At 32.9% G+C, this 22,208-nt stretch overlaps 1 protein-coding gene across 1 annotated transcript; it reads right to left on the reverse strand.

The window, feature by feature from the left end:
* Positions 1 to 3,378: 3,378 nt before the first annotated feature.
* On the reverse strand, positions 3,379 to 22,187 carry LOC124365218. Its single transcript, XM_046821181.1, has 4 exons — positions 22,002 to 22,187; positions 6,300 to 6,437; positions 5,107 to 5,352; positions 3,379 to 3,604 (listed from the first exon to the last, which is right to left on the reverse strand). The coding sequence occupies exons 1-4, from the start codon at positions 22,131 to 22,133 to the stop codon at positions 3,524 to 3,526; spliced, it is 597 nt and encodes a 198-aa protein (XP_046677137.1). The 5' UTR covers positions 22,134 to 22,187; the 3' UTR covers positions 3,379 to 3,523.
* Between the last annotated feature and the right edge of the window lie 21 nt (positions 22,188 to 22,208).

The following is a 22,208-nucleotide window of genomic DNA, read 5'->3' on the forward strand; positions in this document are numbered from 1 at the left end:
TGTTAAATGGTTACGATTTAGACCAATATAAAGATTTTCGCTAACTCTCAGCAAAATCCTATAGAGTGAAATACATTATAATCAAAATCCATCTTGCCTTTATAGAAATAAGCTTCATGCAACATTTCAAGCCATAGGTAAGTTTTTTCTCAGGTTATCGTGCGGGGTGACAGACAGAAATTAAATTTCGCAACTTCCGAGTAAAAGGTTTCCTAATAAAAAAATTATAAATAATTTCATAGATTAAACTGGAGAGTGGGGGTAAATAATTACCGAGTGTAGATCTGCTTTACTTTATTCAGAGAGAACTTTATTCATGGGGAAACTAAACGAAACTTACCTTAGAATAACAACCATGAGGCTCGACTCCGGTTGTTTTCAGTTAGAGCTCCTTCAATTTGACCGACGTGATCTTTCTAATGTATTTAAAGTGCCTATAACTGAAAATATAGCGTGACCCATTACTGAAAAAAAATTACAATGACTTTTAAATGTTAGTAAATTTAGTTTAAAATTGGTTCTTTTTGTTTATTAGTATATCATAAATATGACACGTACCATTTACCATTCCGTATTTACCATTACCGTACCATTCCTATTACTGCTTAATATTAATATCAGTGACATTATGAAAAGAATATATAATAAAAAATATAAGCAAATAGAAGGATAAAGGTTGGAAATACATTACAAAAAAACAATAATATATGGTATATAAAGAAGTTATTAAAAACATTTAACATTTAAGAAACACAAAGAGGCCTAAGTAAATTTTGATGTCGAATTCTGTACAATTATTGTTCACCGTCAGCCTACGTGATGTTGATGTTTCTCCAATACAGTTTTCAGAGCAATGTTGACAGGATAATTTATAAACTATATTTTTGCTGTTTGAAGTTATATCTTCTGGAGTATAGTATTTTTTCTGTGTACTGCAGAGTTTGTAACAGTAGTGTGTCGATTGCATGATATTGCATATTCCCCAGCGTGGTTAATTGCATGGATGGCACACGTGTTGAGCCGCTTCAAAGTCTTGAGCCCAGTTATCTCCCCGGCTCATGTATGAGTGTCTTTATATAATACATGTCAGTGTTGTTCGTTGTGGCAGCAGAAGGCACTGACTGTACTGTCTCAGAGCGCTCTGCACGTCTTTTTCAGAGTGGCAAAGAACTTCTTAAATTCTTGTATTTGAGAGGAAGAACTTGTTGTGAAAGTGTTCCTTTTGAAGTTATTTTTTTTGTTAATTCTGTTTTATTTTCCCACTAATATGCTGGCGTAAGTTCTACGTTTCTCATTGACGAGATCCAGGAGAGGAACTCTTGCCTCCTGCTGCCTTTGCATCATCGGTGGTCGCATACACACTCCAGGGTTGTCCTGCTCTGTCGGAAACCTGGCCTCTATGATGAGATGAAAAAAATGCCACTAGTCAAACAACTGTGATACCCTGCTATTTGTTTAATTTACTTACTTTGTTATTGTTGCTAATTATTATAGTTTATATTTTGCTATTTGGTTTTTAGGTTTAGTTTAAATGCTATTTAGTTTTATTTCCTGGTTTTCATTGGGAGCCCGCCCTTAGCCGAAGGATACCGGGTGGAATTGAAAGTTCTTGTTTTAAATTATGGCTATTCCTAATTTTTTCATTTATCCAGGTGCACCTGAGACACATGAAATTTTGGGTTACAAACCTTTGTTTCTGTATGTTGTTCTAAAAATTTGTAGGCGAGCTTAATAATTTCATTCATTTTATTTCATTCATTAATTTCATTCATTCATTTGGTAAATTAATTAATTTACAATGATGTTCTATAATGGAAATCAATTTAATCCATACATTCTTATCTCTTAGATAGATACCCTTGGAGACATATTTCTGTACATACTGTGGATGGTAGCTCTCATAATAATATACTATTTGTGTGTCTGACCTGAATTTTAGTTTTAAAGCGGCCGCTGTTTAATAGAACGTCTAAATCAAGAAAAGTCACTGAACTTTGTGATGTTTTACAGGTGAAATAGAGTGATGCAAAATCATTTAGTTCTTTTAGAAATTGTTTTAGATTTTCCATTCAATTATTTGAAGCAAGAAACATATCATCACTATAGCAGAAGTAAGCCAAGGATTTAAAGTGTTGAGTTGATAAAATGTGTTTGTCAAATAATCTATCATAAAACAATTTGTGAATGAAAGAGCCATTTTGTCCTCATTGCTGTGTCCTTTCTTTTTTAAAAGTTTGAATTTGAAAATTCAATGAAATTGAGAATCTTTTATGGTCAAGATTACTATGGTCAAGTAATAGAATTAGAAGTAGGGTCTTCATTCTATCTCTCTTTCTTCATTTTTGACTATGAATATAAAAAAATGAGGAGGGCTCAATCTAGTAGATTCATCTGATTCTCAAGTTTTGCTTTGGAAAGATTAAAATCTCTAAATCATACGCGCATAATGTGTTATATTTGGTTTCAAAATATATGTACTCACGAAGTTCCAATCAGAATTACGTCTCCACCTTACGAGAAAATCATGAAATGGACAACTGAACATTCGTGAAACAACAGTAAAAGTTCCAGTATTCCATACCATATCGAAATGATGAACTGTCATGCGATTTCATCCTAAAGTTTATCTGTGATTATTTGTCAATACGGCTTAAACTACTAAACATATTTGAATGCACGGTTTAATATATGCTAGAGATGTAGCCTTGAGAAGTGTTTTATAAATATGTATAACACAATATAAATAAACCTTTTATCACTTTTGTTTTGTAAAATTTATTTTTCTTACAATGTAAATTTAGAAATCTGTGATTTCATCTTCAGGTACTAACTAAGGTTAAGTTATGAAAATAAATAATTAAAACCAATTTGTCATGTGTTTTTTCACTTCCTTGGTGGCTAAATTTGTTGTATTTAATAGTATGTGTGATCAATGTATATTGTTTAAAGGTCTATCGAATAATACATTTCTTGTTAGAAAATCTTTGTCATTTAATAATATATTATAATTAATTTTGGCACTTTTGAAAATTTCAAAATGTTCTAAAGTAGATAATAAGCGACTTTTTTGCTTGTGAGTTGAAATTTTACACACACATAAAATTAAATACAACAAATTTAGCCACCAAGGTAGTGAAAAAACACATGACAAATTGGTTTTAATTATTTATTTTCATAACTTAACCTTAGTTAGTACCTGAAGATGAAATCACAGATTTCGAAATTTACATTGTAAGAAAAATAAAAGTTTACAAAAAAAGTGTTAAAAGTTTTATTTATATTGTGTTATACAGGTTTAATATATTTACTCTGAACTAATATATATTCACTTTTGTAAGCTGATAAAAGTTTAAACAAATAAGTAAATTGCCGCAAGGATACAGTATATGAAGTGGTTAAGAGTAACTCAGTTTAATCTAAACCACTTTTAGACAACGTTTTCTGAGTTACATCAACACAGTAGTGTTGTAGCATTCGACTTCGTTAAGCGAAAGAATACCATTCAAAGAGCTATTACAACGCTTTAGCCCTGCCTCTTCTTGTTCTTGTTATGGACAACTGGACCCACGATCTCTTCAGCAAGCTGATACATTTCTGCGAGCGACTGGAAACAAGTGAATAAATTGATTAGTGTTATCACTGCAGTAGTTAAGTAGGAATTTTACAATTTAAAAACATATAATAGATAAAATAAATTCTTTATGACTGAAAATACAGAAAAGCTTAAAGCAATGCAGTATAAACCTACAAGATTGGCCATCTTATAAATTATGAAAAATGTCGAGAAAACAATTTAGTTCAAAAAGTTATGCCCATAAAACCCGGATTCCAGTTTTATTCTTCTATTTTAGGTTACTTTAAAGTTTACGATAAGTCCTCAGATCCTCTTTATCACCAAGACAACTAGCCATGATTGGAAAAGGACACAGACTCACCATCTAACGAATTGCTTCTCAGAGGAAAGATCAGTGTCGGTGAAAGATTTTCAAGATACAAGTTAAGGCGCTTCAGAAAATGTGATCTTACGTAGCTTGATGAAGAAAACAGCGACTTAAAGATAGCTGTTGGAGAGCTCAAGTAGTCTGCCTTTCTCACTTATTTATTATTTATGATCTTTATAACCTTTAGATTTATTTAAAAAAAAATTGGATAACGAACAATTGTTGAAGCCAATGTTCTGAAAAGTCCTAAAAGTTGTTGAGATCCAGTGCCCTGGGATATTGGGTTGGTTGAACTTATGGAAGGGCAAACATGTTGTAACTCAACTTCCAGGTCCATTGTGGACTTCGGAACCTACCTAAAAAATGACAACCGTGGAAGAGTCACCTGTCTCTACAATGATAATAAACAATGGATCAGATTGATAACTTAAATAATTGTAAAACAGTATTTCATGCATACATTGTGTAAAATACCACCAGTGGTCTCTTTTTCATTTTTTCGAAAGGGAGGTGGAAATTTGCTTTATGCACACAGGTGGCCAGATTATTACTGTCTAGGTTATGATTAGGGTTGAATGATTCTTTGCTCTTGGTTGCAGTTTATATTAGAGGGCTAGATTACTGTATAATTTTAAATTAATAGATAATTTCACTTGTTAAGTATTTATAGGGTTGATTATTTTCAAATGTTGGAATGTTACACACAGAGACCATTGTGTTTAATTAAATTGCTAGGTGTTTAATATACAAGGCATTTTAAAACACTTGTGGACATGAAAAAATTTACCTCTACATTGCGACCAATGAACCATGAGTTCTTGTTTGGATTTGAAATTTTGTTTATTAAAAATAAATAAAAACTCATACTTTGGCACTAGAGTTTATCAAAGGTGAATATATTTCTTTGAAAATTGAAGAATGGCTTACAGCAGTATTCAAACTTTTGCACAGAGATCAAGTTGACGATGTTTTCTGCTTTTAGAGATAATTGTTTAATGTTTTTTGCTTGGGATAATTGATTTAGTAGCTTATGTAAATTTTTAAGTTTTCTTCACTAAAGTTTTTCTACAGTGCAATACGCCATCAAGCTAGGTAATTTAACCAAAATATAAGTATAGAGAAGTTCTAAGCAATCAGATTTCTTCTCAAGCGTCAACGTACTTACCTCTACAGACCTGAGCTTCTTGACAAGAGGAGCTTCATACTTGATCTTCTCATATTCTTCTTGTGTGAATATTTGGCCCTCCTCTATCTTCTGCTCGATCTCCCACAACTTGCGAGCACGCTCCAGCTCCTCCGCGTCCAGCTCTATCATGCTGTCCTGGTCATCCTCTCGCTCCAATCCCGTCTCTGACCTCATCTGATCGTAGTCTACAGTCTTGTTCATCTTAGGTTTCAGCTTCTCCTCTACCTGTTGTCAAGGCATTTTTGAAATATCTCAAAGCCTGCTTGTTTAATTCTATTTATCTTTAAATATCTATGCACCATTCAAAGCTATTCTCAAGTTTCAGTTACTTCCAAATCAACTTTCCAAAAATCTTCTATTATGAAAATTTAATCAGGATTTCTGGATTATACTTACGCTGAAATTTTGAATACACAGTCTCCAGGTGTTCTTGGCCTCTGAAAACGTTTGGCTTCATTCTTAAAAACCACCAAACACGAGTTATTTTAAAGAGCTTGTAGTTCTGATTCTCCTCGTATTGATGCCCTTTTAATAATTACGTTAATTCAATCCTCAGCTTTCAGCGTTTGAATAAAGTAAGTAAAGAGACTTTTTTAAGACGCAAAACATTTTTTGAGAAGTTCTTAATCTGATACTATGTACAGTTGAAGCTTTTGGCTGAATTGCAGCAGATTAAAAAATGGATACGGTAAAAAACTTAATATTGTTTAGACAGTAATTTTCATGGCACGTGTAGAAACGCTTCACTGAAGTTACAAATGTCACTTCAGTAACTGAATTATCAGCTGTTGGTACCGAAAAAACAATTGTTACTAACTGTTTACGGCAAACTAGAGACAGTGACAGAAATAATACCATAACGGTACGGTTAAAAAAACTTTCCAAAATATTGGACAAAAGATTGCAACATTATATGTACTGGAATACAGAGTTATATAATATCGGAACGATATTTGTTCATAACAGCATCTATTGTTTTAAAATAAGTCTTTATAATAAGGAATTAAAAAGAATGTCTTTTATATTTATTTTTACGTTTTTAAAATAATTGTTGAAAGAACTTGTGGTCTCTACATATTTTTTATTCATATTAGATTAGAGAGTTCTACGGGTTTGATATTAACAGAAATACATTTTTTTCCTTACGTATTTCTTAGAGCACGGAAACTTACAGCTTGCTTCTTCTCCTCAAGGATTACATTGGCCATCTTGGACACCGTGAAGACTGGGTGATCAGCGATATAGGGCGCCTCCTCTAAACCCATCCTTCCTCCCAGGATCAACTTCTTCTCTCTCTCGATCTCCCACAGCTGAAACATAAATTTCTAAATTACAAAAACTTTTATAAATATTTAAACTATAACTCTGGTCGATACTAAAATTTTCTGACAGTTGATCCTCATATATTGATCCTGTTTTATTTATTTTTTCTTTAGGAGGAAATGCTTTACGCAACATAGGGGCTGTATTGAAAGCTCCCCGTGTGTGAGACTCCCTAGTTATGAGTTATGCCTTATGACTAACAACTAAAACCTCCTGCACTTATCTCCACTGGAGCTGGTATCCCCAAAGGCATTGGTTCAGTCCAGTAGGGTCATTATTCTTCTTCTGGCTTGCCGATTTTCTTCATGTCTTGGTTAAGCTAGCTCCAGCATTCCCTCTTTTTTCTTCCTTCTCAGAATCTCCCTCACCATCTCTCTCAATATCTCCCAATTACCTAAGCTCTCGAGCATTTTTTCATCATATTATACAGCTTAAAAACATGATGAACAAAATATTGATCCTGTTATATTCTTTACGTTATTTTTGAAGAAATGTTATTTTGTGTATAAATTCACTGTTTGTATCTCTCAAAAACCCTACAATTTTTAGAAAGACATTGTACTTTCCAATTTTTAGTTATTACAGCTATGATGGGAAAAGTTTAACTCTAATTAACATTCCGCTCAGTGCAACGACATCCACATTTCGCTTCATCTGTAACTGTCCCAAACTTGACTTCTGGAATGGAGTAAAATGAAGCTAAACTCAATATTCACTTGGAATCAACCCTTTCCACAATAGATACGTTACGTGTAAAAAAACGGTTGCTTTGCTGGGCTTTTGGATCGTGTCTATAAACAATCGTAGTTCATTAAATTGTGCGCCTGATTACACAATGAAAACATCTATCTCTTCATCTAGATTACAATATATTTCTCCTGGATAAACCTGGCGGAGTCTTTTCTACCCTAGGTGTCTGTTGTGAAAACGAAGTAACACGAAAACGTCTAATTACCCATCGTGTGGCCGATAGTCATTTAATCATGGCAAGTACTGAGGTAGTATTACCAAGAAACTCTACTGTCCAGTCTTGCTGGACCCCTTCAGATGGAATCGAATCTGAATTGCGATATACGATCGCAATGCTTTCTATTTCCAAAATATAGCATTTTCAACTCCTTGAGTACCCTTAAATGTGTCCAATGATATAATTTTAGCAAGTTGAAGGCTGATGTTGGAACAAACTAGAACCGTTAAATTTTAAGGGAATAACTGTAAGGAAATTCCGCTCAAAAACCACTAGTTTGAGTTCAAATTCGGGTACGTCCAAAGCATTTTAAGTAGTGACCCTAAACTTTATTTTAGGAAAATGGTTCCAAAATGGTAACTAAATTGCAAATTTGTATTAATCTCCCCCGAAATCACGCCCACAACCTCTCAGTTAGACAGCCAAAGCCTTAATTCTCGCTACTGGGGGGACGGGTGTATTCTTTCTTTCAGTTCTTTCAATCTATTTCAGACCATGACATTGCCATGTCAAAATGAGGAATCGAAAACTTATATGAGATGATAGAACCAGACTCTCTACCACGGATAATGCCAGGTTAATAATCAGAGATATACTATTTTGTTGGAGATTGTTTTAGACTTCTTCATGACGTCAGGTCAATCTTTTCTTTTACCAAACGTTTAAATGTTTCCCACTCGAACAACCTTCATTATCTAATTCACTTAAATTTATTTTCCTTTTCAATTAGTTTTAATGTTTATCGATTTTAAAGATATATTATTGCATTTTAAAATAGATGTATACAAATATTATTTATAAATACCAGAAACATGTTTATTTGAAATAAAAATTAGCAGAGTTTGTAGGCATAAACAAAACACACAATACAAAACTAAGACTAAACTCAAATATAGACATATATTATTCACTGTAACTATATGAATTCATATTGAATTAAACTCGTATATTTTGTATTTATGTATCACTTAAATGATTGAAATAACTTGAGAATAAAATAAGAGAGCCATTATATTTTTCTCATATACGCAAATTTATAGCAATAAACTAGATTGCGTATTTACCACTCGCACTAGAAATTTTTAATCGAACAACGTACCTTTTTGCCATTAATTTTCTGCAGAAAAAGCTCGTCTGTTGGCCTCAGCAATATATTACCTTGCGACTCTTCAGCCAAAGTCATTAGTTTACTTCTGTTTCGACACAAAAACACTCGCGGATTTTCTTACAATTGCCAAATATTTTGTGTGTTGAATCTGTATAAGTTTACAAAGTTTTAAACAGAAACAAGATTATAACGTTCCTCTTTAGAGTATGACAAGAAACTATTATGATAATCAGCAAACTACTGATGGATTCAGTTATAACTAGATAAATAAACAGAATGTTACAAGTAGTTGAACACAATTTTCTTTTAGTTACAAACACGGGTTTAAATTTAAAGACATTTATAACAGAAACGTTCAAATAAAATATTATTGTAATTAATATGAAATTAACATTTAAAATCGAAATTAGAAACTACTAGAATTTGATGAAACACTGAAATAAACAAATAAATGTTTTTATTGACATGACATTATTTCAGGGACTAGAATTAGGCTAATATACTGCTTAAACTAATCTATTTCAAGAGCAGTACTGGGACAGTTGGAGTTAGAACAAAATAAAGTGATAAAGGAACTTTTTATTTCCTTATTCCCGAGTCTTTAAACTCATATATCAGATCATTTTAAAATTATTTGAACGCTTTTTATTTGTGCCGTGAATTATATCTAAAGGTCGAGATGTAAGTAGTCGTAGTCGAATGAACATGTAGCAAATAAAAATAACTTATTCATTATAAATGAATGTTGAATAATAATAAATAAAAAATATTAGATTTTTTTATTTATTGTGATTTTTAATTAGTTATAATTGTTAATGTGTTGATTCGGGAATATAATTTACGTATTCACTAGCGTATAATTTAAGTGGAACAATACAGTAATCAGAACTTACGGTATAAATCTTAATTAAATAATTAGAAATGGATTATGCAGGGCTTTTGGAGGGATGGGGGTAATCTTTTGGGTAAGGAAAACCAAAATCATACCATAAACAAGAAATGCCTGTTCTACGTCTCTCTGCCTGTATTTGTTGTTTAGATTTGATTTTTTATTTCAGTATTGTGCAGGTAATGATGCCATTTAAACCATGAACATGATGCTGTTCCTTATGACAATTAATCCACATTATTTCTTGACAAAGTTTTATGTGTAGAAATGTTTGTAATTAAATGTTATGTAACAAATGTGCATAATATTGTTAATTTTTACGTGATTTTCCTTTCAAATTCTTACCTTTCACCATCTCGTGATATGTACATATATTATTTTATTTCCTCTTTAATTTGAGATTGAAAAAAATAATCACTCTAATTCTTTATTGGTTCTCCTTATTAATATAATAAATTACTTACTCAAACTAAGAGTTACTGTAAACTAAGCTTTTCTGAACATTACTTTTGTTAATTTTTTTGTTTGACTTTAAAACAAGAACAATAGATTAACAGACAGTTTCATAAACACTGTTTATACATACGAACCAGAAAAATATGTTTTGTAAAATTCCGTGTATTGTACCGAGGGTACACGATATAAGCGGTATTTACTATTCAATTGAAGTTTTTATAACGTTCCAAATCGCATGAGGAGTATATACGATAAAAAATATCCAACTCCCTTCCACCGCCTAGAAGAAAAACTATCATCTCAGTTTCTGTCAACAAATCTTTAGCCAAACGAAACTATTTTAATGCCACCAACCTGATTTATGGGTATACAATTTCTATTTCTAGTGAAGAAAGACTTACCTGGTTCACCGCAGAAGTAGGAACAAACTAAAGCACGGGTAGCTGCATCGATTCTTTCCGGTGATCCAATAAATAATATTCCATCTGTCAAGGGAAATACTGCAGCCAACCTATGTTATATGTTCGATCTACAGACCTCAAACGTCACTCACTGGGCACGAAAAACCTCTGCCCATAACATAAACAAGGTACAAGATGTTTGAATATATCCACCGCTCCGTATCGACCATCCCTTTTCCTCCACTAGTCTGTGAACTCCTTTTCGTTTTTACACTCACATAGTTTTTAATGCCACGATGATACTAGCTACTCTTGCTAATAGCTTTACTAACTCAATTATGTACGTAATAGTTGCTGTAAAAGATGTCTAACTATTTTAAGAAGGAGTCCCGGCGAAGCAAGCACTTTTTTATGATTCAATATTTATCGGAATTAAATTCGGCTATTGCAATTTATACAAACTTAATGAATGTAAATAAAAAGTCGTTTTACAATTCTTGGTTTCCGATGATAAGTTAGTTTGGTTATTTAAACGCATATGTGACAGAAACGGTCAAGTAGTATATAATTGAATGGTACAAAGTAAGGACTCTGTGGTGTAGTGGTAGCGCACTCGACCGGCAAGTGAGTAATCTGGATTTGAGTCAATGCGGGGGCAGTAAATTTTTCGATTCAAATTATATTGAAAATAAATTCGGTTATTGCCATTTAGACAAATTTAATGAATGCAAATAAAAGTCGTTTGGCAGATACTTGGTGTTTCGGTGACATGTTAGTTTGGTTATTTAAACGCATATGTGACAGAAACGGCCAAGTAGTATATAATTGAATCTTAAAAAGTAAGCACTCTGTGGTGTAGTCAGAGCACACTCACCCGGCAAGTGAGAGATCCGGGTTCGAGTTCCGTCAGAGCAAATACTTTTTGAGATTTAATATTATTATTGAAATTATCTACAGATGGACAAATAAGATGTTAATGTTTATTGTTGTTGTATTTTTATAAAAAAGGAGATCCCAGACTCATTTAAGACTTATTCTGTACTTATGTAACTAGTGATTGGAACAGTCCATCGCATTATTACAGTTGTCAAAATAAAAACTGGAGGTGAACACAAGGTGTCGACCAGTACAGTGCATACTTGGGTCAAACAACAAACAATGTGGGAGTAACAGCTTAGCATCGGGTTCGATGAATGCAAATAGAATGATACCTTTAGCAGCTTTGTATAAAGTGATAGGTAGATTTTGACAAACATCAAAGCCTAAGCACTAGGCGTATTAAATGTCCTTCATCTAGTTGTAAATTTTTTTCTTGGAGGCAAGTGGTTCTTACAGGAACAAAGTAAACTTAAATACGGTGATGGACTATGAGTTAACACAAGTAGGTGAGCCTGTACCATTCGGCTCTCATTAAGCTTAAAAAATTCCATCAAATTGTGATATGCTCCAGGCTAATCCCACTGCATCTTCTGTACTACGTGAATCGCGTTTTTGCTCTGTTACGTGCAAGACCATTGAGCTCAAGTAACCTGCTTTTAAACCCTATTGGAACTGATGTGACAACAAGAAACGATGGTTTACATACGAGCTTTGTAACCTGCAGAGCATTAACCGTACGCGTTGGAAGCCAAAAATTTGGAAAAACCATCTTACATGGCATTGTGCTGTATCGTGGATAAAGTTAAAAGAATATTAGAGACATCCATTGCAGCATCATCATTCAATGAACTGAAACAGAAATAGACTAATCAACCAATTTTAATTTTACCCTATCAAGGATCGATGGATGAACTCTTAGATATCTATTTTATCTCAGCTAATCAAGACTTTACAAAACGTGTAAGAGGAGTAATGTAAAGGTCTTTCTCACTCTTTATCTAACGATTTCCGTTATGCTTTGTAATGATTAATATATGCCAATGGCGAAGTGTAGCGGGTACAACGGTTATCACAAGATAACCGGATCAAGCAACGTCGAGTGTGGCTACTGCTTAGATGGGTGACTGCTGAACGATCCTGCCTGGCCATTGGTGGTGATTCAGATTCAGTCAAGTGTTAGCCCTAAAATCGCCTGATAAAATAAGATCTTTACTGTAATTTACTTTTTACTTATTAATAACTGAGGTATAAATTCATCCTTTCTGAAATTTTGAACCGCCGTAATCTAGAAACCTTAAGATATATCGCAAAATGCTTGTTATCATGAAATTTGAATTGAATTAGTTTTTAAATTTATGCTTAAAAAACGTAAATAATACTTTTTTTACTAAAGCAAATTGTAATTTGTTGGATTTTATAACACTTAATACGTTTATTCTTATGTTATTATATTACAGAAATTTAAGCATTTTTCATAGAGTATTGTTACATCTTACGTAATATAACGAAGCTTATTTGTTATTTTACATATTTTAATTACTCAAAAATTGTAATACCTTTTTTTGCTACAGTATCGTAGACTCTGATATAACTAATAGCTGAGTCTCTTAAGATTGCTTTCAGAACATTAGAACAGGCTCTGTTTCTACCATTAAGAGATAAAATTATTCTAAAAAATGTTTACTATAACCAGTTTTATACCTTGAAATACGGTAAAGTAGCTGAATATTACAGTAATAAAACTGTAAGTCGTGGCCAACCATTTAGAGTGCGAGATTGTAATTAGCAATATTCTGTTTCAGTTTAAATCATAGTTTTTACGTTTCCAAATTATAATACACTGTACACGTAACAAGTATGATGATTTAATCCATTTGTGGCCCATTGTGTTAACTATGCTACGAGCAAATTTGTATACCTTTATTCTTTCAATTAAGTTTTAATAGGATGTAAGATATATTGAAACGTACAAATAGAACTTTAAAACATAGGATATTCACTTAAATGATTTAAAATGGTGTGATTTTAACATTGAACAGCATTTTTGTCTAGGCTATGAATTTTAAAACAATTTTAGAAACCACTTCTGTAAATTCCAATAATTCCATTTATCATTATAATTATTTATAAATCGCGTTAAGTTGCTGGTGGGATTCTACATTCCATGTTAAAAATAGACAATAAATAATGAAATCAAAAACTCATACTTCTTTGTGTCTTTAAAATGTTTAAATTTTGTAATGTTTTCAAATATGAGGAGCTTAGGAGTTTTTTATGATAATATATTTAAAATACAGCTATTTAATATCTGTGACAGCAACAACTATGTGAGAATTGACAATGAAACTATTGGCGAATCTCCAATTTAGTCTTTCCATTCGTACCATAGATGTAAAATAATTCCAATTGTGCTGGAAACGAAGTTCTAAAAAGACGACAAATACCTTCATTATGATTGCGAAGCACTTGGAGCCCGTCCTTGACGTATCCTGCACTGGGTGAAGGGAGAGAGTCAAGGCGCACGCTACCTGTCATTCAACCCTCTAATCACATTTCGCTTCATATTTCCTTTCCGTGTCCGAATCTTTTACCTTGATTACGTTTCGAACTTCAAGCACCTAATTTACAGTCTCGTTACTGTGACGCTACTTGCCCTAACTCTAGTGTATGTTTGGGCTCTCTGACCTATATTACTAGAAATTAAAATGTGTTATTTGATAATATAGTCCTTGTTTTATGCTACGCCATTTTGACCCAGTTTCGTTATAGAGTATTTCTGTATGAGTCTATAGTATCACCTCCGGCTCAGTCGGAAGAAATGTAGACTTCACGTGAAGCTGTCATCTCGAAATATCAAATGAAGATGCATTATTGGTTTAGGGTTTTCATTAACACAAAAATGATGGCCCAATGTTATAATGTTAATATAATCGTGATACTTTCAAAAATTTAGAAAGTCCGTGATCTTGAAACCTTGCTAACCAAACATTGTACCAACCATATCAATTTTTTTGTAAACACGTTGATTTAGTTTATTATTCCAGCAATGTTGTATACTTTAGTTGAAACTTTGCACGGCTACTATCTGGAAACCATGCGTGATAGTACTTAATGAAGGAGGTTCAGTAGACGATTCCTGAATGGGCCACTTTTCACATGGAAGAAGTCCAAGTCACCCTGTCGTATTATATCCTTCAAGAGGGATGCTCTACTTGTTACACACTTGTGTACTATCACTGTGTCTCTCCAGCTTTGGTTCATATACCGTTTACGAGTCTGTGTAATTTACATAATTTGCTTTACGTAATTTAACTATTTATTTTGTTTTTGTTCGTATGATAGAGTAAGGAAACAACATCATAGATTGTTTTGTTGTCTTAGGACAAGAGGCTTAGAAAATTGCACCTAGTTATAACTTAGCATCTTCTATGTAGAGACCTTTGTGCTGCTTCCGGAATGACAGGACAGTTTGTGAGGTTAAGGTTGACAGTAAGGGCCGACTCCCGTCGTGATTAGTGAGGAAAACTTTAGTTCACCAATCTCAGTATCCTTTGCAAAAGGGGCAGCCAGCTCTGAACCAGCCTGTTCAGTCAAAGCAGGCAGGAGGTGGCACACCCTTATTTCTAGGCTGGCAATAAAGTTAGGGGTCAAACACCACCAACTCCAAAAGTGATCTCCTGCTGTAGACTAGACCTATCGAATTACCATTGTGCCCCAGAATATTGTAATTTGCGGTTAGTGATGTGCCGCTACTGGACATCCATAAGTTTTGCCAAGATTTAAGTGACACATCGGTTTTTGCAATACCCACTATGGGTTCAACTGGAAGGTATAAACCAGCCAGAAGTGAACCCTCCTGGGGATACCAGCAAATATTGCACATATTCTGCACAAAACTAGAACGCAAAAGTTCAACTATGTGAGATATTATATTATAAATATGAATACAGTGCTATCTAAAATCAAACAGTTTCATTCATGGGAAAATCACCGTCAATAATTTTAGCCGAAATGTCTACAGTTATCATGTTTATAGAATTATTTAACAAAGCTGTGGCCAGTGATAATTTGTAAAGCCTTATTTTCTTTAATATATAGTATTTAACAAATTTATTTGCAGTCATTGGACTTTATTATTTAGTTTTTAATTTTTATTTTCTAAACGTTTGTGTGATTTTAGTTTAAAATAACAGTGAAAATGAATCTTCCAGTAATGTACGTAAAGACCCTCATTTTTGGCTATTGTGAACCATACTGTACTTCTTACAAAACTGATTATAGAGCATAAAGCGAAAACTGTTTATTAATACTCTCAAAATGAGTGTATGTTTTGCTTATGAGATCCTGTTTCTAGCTTGGAATAATGCAGTGTTTACTCAGTTAATGTGTTCTTCATTTCGAATGTACAAATATTAAAGAAATTTGGGGGCAGAAATTAAGAAAGGAATGGTAATTAGAAGGCTGTCAGGCAGTGCCTACACAGAGAGGGTCAGGTATTATGTATGAATCTAGCCTTCTTTCTATGCTTCCTGAGGAGCTTCTAAGCATCCGTCTTAAGGATATAAATACAATAGATATGGTAATATCCAAGTTCGAGTTCCTGGATAAGAAAAGGATAATATATCTAACGTTTTGGTAAGTTTTCTGAACCCATTCATGGGTCTATAGGTTATAATAGGACATTCAGATTTGTTATAGAACTCCTGAAAGGAACGAAACCGGCGTTAAACCGATTTGAGTTCAGTATTAAGTATGAAAAAAGTACAAGTAAAAGCTAGAGAGCATCTGAGGTGTACTGTTTCTATGGGAAAGAACTGCAGATTGAGGTTTTTGTGTGAAGGAAAAGAATTATGTGTACAAAACCAAAAACTTAGATACATCATTGGTTATTAATATTTTTGGTTCAAGAAGACATACTAGATCGGACCATACTACTGTACTAAACGGTCATGTGAAGGACAAAAAAATCAAAAATATTTCCTGTACTGTCAAATCCACAAACTGATTTTTGTCTATAAATGTTCTGTGATTTCACAACTAGCTTGAATAGTATGATGTAATAATATATTAATAATACGATGTTTGTCTAGAAAATAACCTGATTAGTATTAGCGGAGGCATAGAACGAACGCAGTAAGGCTGAATATCTTAAGGCCGATCACGTGACTCCTCCTCCCACCCCTCCACACGTTTCATCTGGCTCTCATACTTACTCCGACCGCACCTGATCATTTTCCATATCCCTATTCATAACTTCCGTTGCCTTTTCTTTTGCTGTTTTGACGGTCTCAAATTTTGTTCCTTTCAAAGCTGACTACGAAACAAAACACAGGTGACCTATTCGGGTGAGTAGTGTGAATGCTCTAAGACAAGGATGTTGTGTTGGACGAAAAACGTCTTAAATGACAAAGCTTTGTGAGCTGGAGCATTTTCCTAGTGCAAGATCCATGAAAGTTCTTTTCTCAAATCGTTATGTTTTCTTTGTACACGCTCACATAGGACAGTCAGGACGCTAATATAGTAATTCTCTCTAATTATCGGTAATGTAATTGAACAAGGTTACCGAACTTTTCAATGTTAGTATCAGTTTTGAAGACGATGTGTGTATCGTCACTCGTGTATTTGCATCCATCGTTAAATCGTTAGACCACTTAAACACTTGCTTTCGAGATAAACAGTCGTCACCGTACACTTGTGACATTACAAATGTTTACAACTTGCAGAGTTTCCAAGTTTCATAATAAATTTGAGGTTTACTTGCTGTTGTGTCTGGATACTCTACATTTCACCGACGCAGATAGAAAAGGTTAACTACTTATAACACCAGAGGAATAAGTACGGGAGTCAGACGAAACACGAAGAGTAGTGGGGGGGGGGAGTTAATTGACTGACCTTGCTATATTCAGCCTTATTGCGTAAGTTCCTTAGCTACTTCAATGCAAATCCGGTTATTTTATAACCCCACCTGGTATTATTATACTTAACTGAAATTTAAGAAGTATCCGTAAAGAATTTTGTAAAACTTAAAATACTACGTGAAGTATGGATTAATTATGGTGAAAAGTGCAGGTTCCATATTCCAGGATTAGACATGATTCTACGACCAACGGTTGATAACCGATAATGAGGAGATAACGTCTAAGAGGACAGTGGGCCTACACCTTGACTACAAGCATTGACTTATCTCTCTCCAGACTGCTGATAACTTAAACGTTTATAATATATAACGTAACGTAAATATATTTCAATAAATAATATCACTAAAATATATTTGTACATATATTCCATTTATAGGTCATGCAAATGAACATTTTCTAAATTTAAAGATGAATTTTGAAAACATTTTAGAAGTTTCAAACTATCCAACTTTAATAATTGGTTATATAAACTTTTGTACTCTTAAAGAGAGAGGTCCTGGTTCCAAATACATTAATTTATTTTCTTATTATGTTTTTGTTAATTACGTTCAATCACCTATCAAAAAATGTTATGTCATGTTTGGATCATGATTCACTTCCCACAGTAAGGAATATGATTATAATTGTTATTTTGTTGAATCAAATATTAATGACCATTATGCAAAATTAATACGCATAAATGATAATATTTTGACCGGAATCCTAAAAGTACAATTGATTATTAAATTGTACTTGAATTTTATTACTTATTATTGTATTGGATTTGAAAAGTAGTTGATTATTAAAAAAGCTTCACTCTAAGCTTTTTATTGCGATTAGGTCTCATATGTATTAATTTAATGATGCGAATGAAAGTTTTCTGTGTTTTTTACAATATTTATGATCCAATTTTATAGACAGTCTTGTAAGTAGAAAAGCCTTAATATTAATAACCGAAAGCACAAACCATCGATAAAATCTTTTAAAATTACTTACTAGAACACATTTGTATTAAAACTATATGTCTGTGACAGGAATAAAGTATTTATAAGAACATAGTATAATAATTTTTCTATACGGGTATACAAAGAGGAAAGTAGGCAAAATTGACATATTTTTAAATATTTGTAGATTAGATTAATGGTTATACCGAAATGTGTTGGAAATTTATAAAAAGTATATCCCAACAAATAGATTTAAAATACATAACAGTTTTTGTAGTGGGATTGAAACGCTGGTGGAAGGGAATGAGGTAACTATTGCTGCGAATTTTAATGACAATTCTGTTAATTAATGCAACGACAAAGTTAAGAGAAGAATCGATTGGTTGTGACTTGTTTGATAGTATAAATTTTAATGAGGTAATTTTTATTTAGGACAATTTCAAATTACGGGAAATTGCATGAGAAAAATAATAAGTATGATGAAAAATAAGAATAGTTGTGGTACAGAGGGCATTAATGTAATATAAAAAAAGAAATATAAAAATACTGTGTATATATATATATATATATATATATATATATATATATATATATATATATATATATATATATATATATATATATCGTATAAAAATCGTCTTCAGTTGCATAATTTGTATCAAATAAAAAATAAAATATAAATATATATTATAAAATATACTATATTATATATATTTATTTATTATAATATATTTATATTATATTTTTTTATTTTATACAAATTATGCACCTTAAGACGATTTTTACCGAAATATATATATATATATATATATAAACCACAAAATGTTAATGTGTTATGAAAATGTTCAGTTATAAAGCAGCAAATGCTAGAATATTTTTCAAAACATTCTAATTATGGAAAGCCTAAAAAACAAGACGTCATTAAAGTATTTGTTAGTTTGGATTTTTATCTAAGAATGGTGCTGATACAGCCATACAAAATCATGTTAAATATATCACCGAATCATTGAATACCTATATTTTCAGATAGCCTTTGATTTACCTTTGAGATTTTTTGAAACAGATAACGAGTTATTGTGTTTAGGATAAAGCATTATCATGGCTACAATTACGAAAAGCAAGTTGTTTAAATTGGTAATTACCTAAGCAGAGTTTTAAAAATCAAATGTGGTGTGCCACAGGAAGCGGTTATTGGGCCTCTTAGATTTAATATTTTTATCAATTAACTGTATGAGGACGATATAGATGTTGCATTTTCATCGCGTAACAAAAGTAGGCTAAAACTTTATATATCAAATGATTTAGATGCAATATCTACAGCACTTTTTACGATTACATTATTTTGTATTTTACCAAACCTAGGTGTTTAGATAACTAGACTAACATATGATCGGAAGACCTAATACCGGTTAGTTTACTATTTTTATATTAATTAATTTGGTATAAACTGCAATAGCCATTGAATCGTTTAAAGTAAGGGTTTTGTGGTGTAATGGTAGCATGCTCACCTGTAAGTGAGAAATCCCGGGTTCAAGATTGGTTAGAGTTTTCCATTCCGTTATTACCATAATGGGAACTTTCTAACGAACATTTTTACTACCGTGCGATATAAACTTTCTGACAATAGGCAGCGAGGAGTGATTGTTTGTAGATATCGATCATGTATATTTCGATAACCTTGCAATACATAAAAGCGTTCCGCAGTTAAGTTTAAGACTCCCTTAATTTGTTGTTATTAGAGGTAATAAGTCAAGAAGAGTATTAGGGCCGATTCTCAGATTTATTTCTCAGCACAGAGCCGCGGCTTGAGTAGATTATACGGGCCTCTATGATTGACGCAATTGTGGTGACATCCTTGGAAGGGTGAAATACCTTAGCATCCAGAAAGGTGACCTCAAAGATTCTTTATGGAAACAACTAGGTAAAGAAAGTGAACGTCATAGCTTTTAGCAAAATAGTTGGTCTGTAAACTGTCAGTTGACACTGATTCAAAATCTTTTTACGAGTCTGACGGTTGGTTAGTGAAGTCTTCAATGTGGTGCAAGTTAAGAAGTATATACCGGAGAAAAAGTGACATTTTATATTTTTGCTCTACCTTCACTTATATCTCCACCAAAACAGGTGAGTCTGATGATCGGTCTCTATAGACTCCAAGCAACCCCAGGTTGAGTGCTTATACGATACCAATTCGCTGTCAGCACGGCTTAAATACTTTTAAACAGCTGCTCACATCCAAATGGAATCCAGAGTGTAAGCAATTTGCTTCTCAACCTTCTCCTAATGGCCAACACGGCCTAACTACCGAGAAGGGTGGTTAACCCCGGATTTACTTTTCAAGACTCGAACCACAGATGATACGGAGTGGATCTTAACATTCCCATATTTACTTTACGAATCTGATTTACTAATTACGTTGCCAAATATTTATGTTGTTTCATATTTGAATGATAGATAATTTATTATCCACCTGGAAATCATTTTAAACATTATTGAATCTGTTTCCAAGAGTTGCAAATTCTCTAAGCCATTTATCTTATTCACTACAATAGCTTAACTATTTCCTCCTTATACCCATTTAAAAACTAGACGCCATACAATAGTATGAATACCTGATTTCATACATAGGGATTTTGAAGTTCATTTACTGTTTAATTACAACCTAAAAGGTATGTAACAGTGTATTTTGTTAGCTATTTTCTGTTTTTGACTTAATTTGGTAAATAATTTCTTTAGCTTGTCACTGATATATCTGGAAATAAATACGGTTTTCTTTTTTTGAGTTTTAATACGAAACTAAAGAACAACCTATTTTTTAAGAACTTATCTTCCCCTTGACTTAGCCGTATTATTTCACATTTTGTACCTATTAAAATAACAGGCTTGTTAAATATAATGCGATAAAAGTAAACCACGCAAATTATCGCGGCTTAGTTGAAGTTGCATACACGATTTCAAGACTGTAGCTAATTTCATTAGGCTATATATGTTTCTATGTCAAATGTTGTTAATTTAAATTATTGTACTTAGTTCATTAACAAATTTATTTATTCAGAAACTTCCACGTAGCCATAATGGTTGCCAACAAGGCGAATTTAAGAATATTTGCTGAAACTCAGCCCCATTGAGTGATATGCACTATAAACTTCATGTTACTTACATATAAATGAAGCTGTATGCAAAATACAAAAAGATCAGTTTGTTCTTGAGATAACGTGTGGACAGACATACAGACAAAACTGAAATTTTTACAGCCCCTAAAATGATAAGCCTCGCATAAATAACTTGATTGCTTTAAAATACGTTTTAAGGCCTTCCTACGTAATATATTTTACTGCGGTTGCAACATATTCATAGAGTCAATCATTGAATGTAATTCTGATTGACCATAAGAATACACTGCAAGCATCTGAAACATACGAATAAAACCGTCACACAATATTCAGAAATTCAAAGGTAGGTTTGATGTTCGTAGTACTATTATAGTTTTTTGATTCTTTAAATATTTTTGGGTGATATTATTGTTTTCTGCAGTTTCTTGGTTATTTCTAAGGTCTTCCATTCCGTATCGTTTTCCGACAAAGAACAAAATGCTTTTTGATATTTGTCGGAACTCAAAAACTCCTTCTTAAACTTTTGAAGAATTTACTCATAAACAATGAAGAGGGCCCTATTGAAAATTCTAGTCTTCTTTCTTCTCGATTTATTAATACTGGCTGAAATATTTCCAAAATCTTTATATTTACATATTTACACCATATGGTATTTTAATTGTAATAAAAATTATTTAAATATTTATTAGTGGAGTCGCCTGATGAGGAAACCTTCGGTTCGAAAGGCCTCGCCCGAAAAATAAATAAATTGGAAATGTTATGTATTCTTTACATTTAGTAATATTTACTTTTTATACTTTATAATTTGTTCAGAAACCTTAAATCATCCACATACTTACCACATTCTTGAGTCTGGTCTTGATCTTTGTCCCGTTACCGAACTGTTTACCACCCTCTTACCTCTCTCTCTTCGATCCGCCTGTTGACTTTCCTCTCGTGCTGACCCATGACGACGATCTGCTGATTCAGCATGAAGTGTCGGTCCATCATGTTGCGGACCACCTGGTCCTTGACCTCCCGCACCCAGTTCATCGCGGTCGACGGCTACCCTAGGACAGGTAACGTCGCTTCGACGAGCACGCCACTTATCACTATCATGTTCTAACT

This window comes from Homalodisca vitripennis, chromosome 6 (genome assembly GCF_021130785.1).
Source record: "Homalodisca vitripennis isolate AUS2020 chromosome 6, UT_GWSS_2.1, whole genome shotgun sequence".
In the NCBI taxonomy this organism is placed as follows: Eukaryota; Metazoa; Arthropoda; class Insecta; order Hemiptera; family Cicadellidae; genus Homalodisca; species Homalodisca vitripennis.

Excerpts from the sequence above, each read along its gene's own strand:
- LOC124365218 (XM_046821181.1), bottom strand. The coding sequence starts at position 22,133 with ATGAACTGGGTGCGGGAGGTCAAGGACCAGGTGGTCCGCAACATGATG. Across the intron at positions 5,353-6,299 it reads TTGAGGAGAAGAAGCAAGCT|GTAGAGGAGAAGCTGAAACC; the intron begins GTAAGTTTCCGT and ends CCTTGACAACAG. Across the intron at positions 3,605-5,106 it reads AGAAGCTCAGGTCTGTAGAG|TCGCTCGCAGAAATGTATCA; the intron begins GTAAGTACGTTG and ends ACTTGTTTCCAG.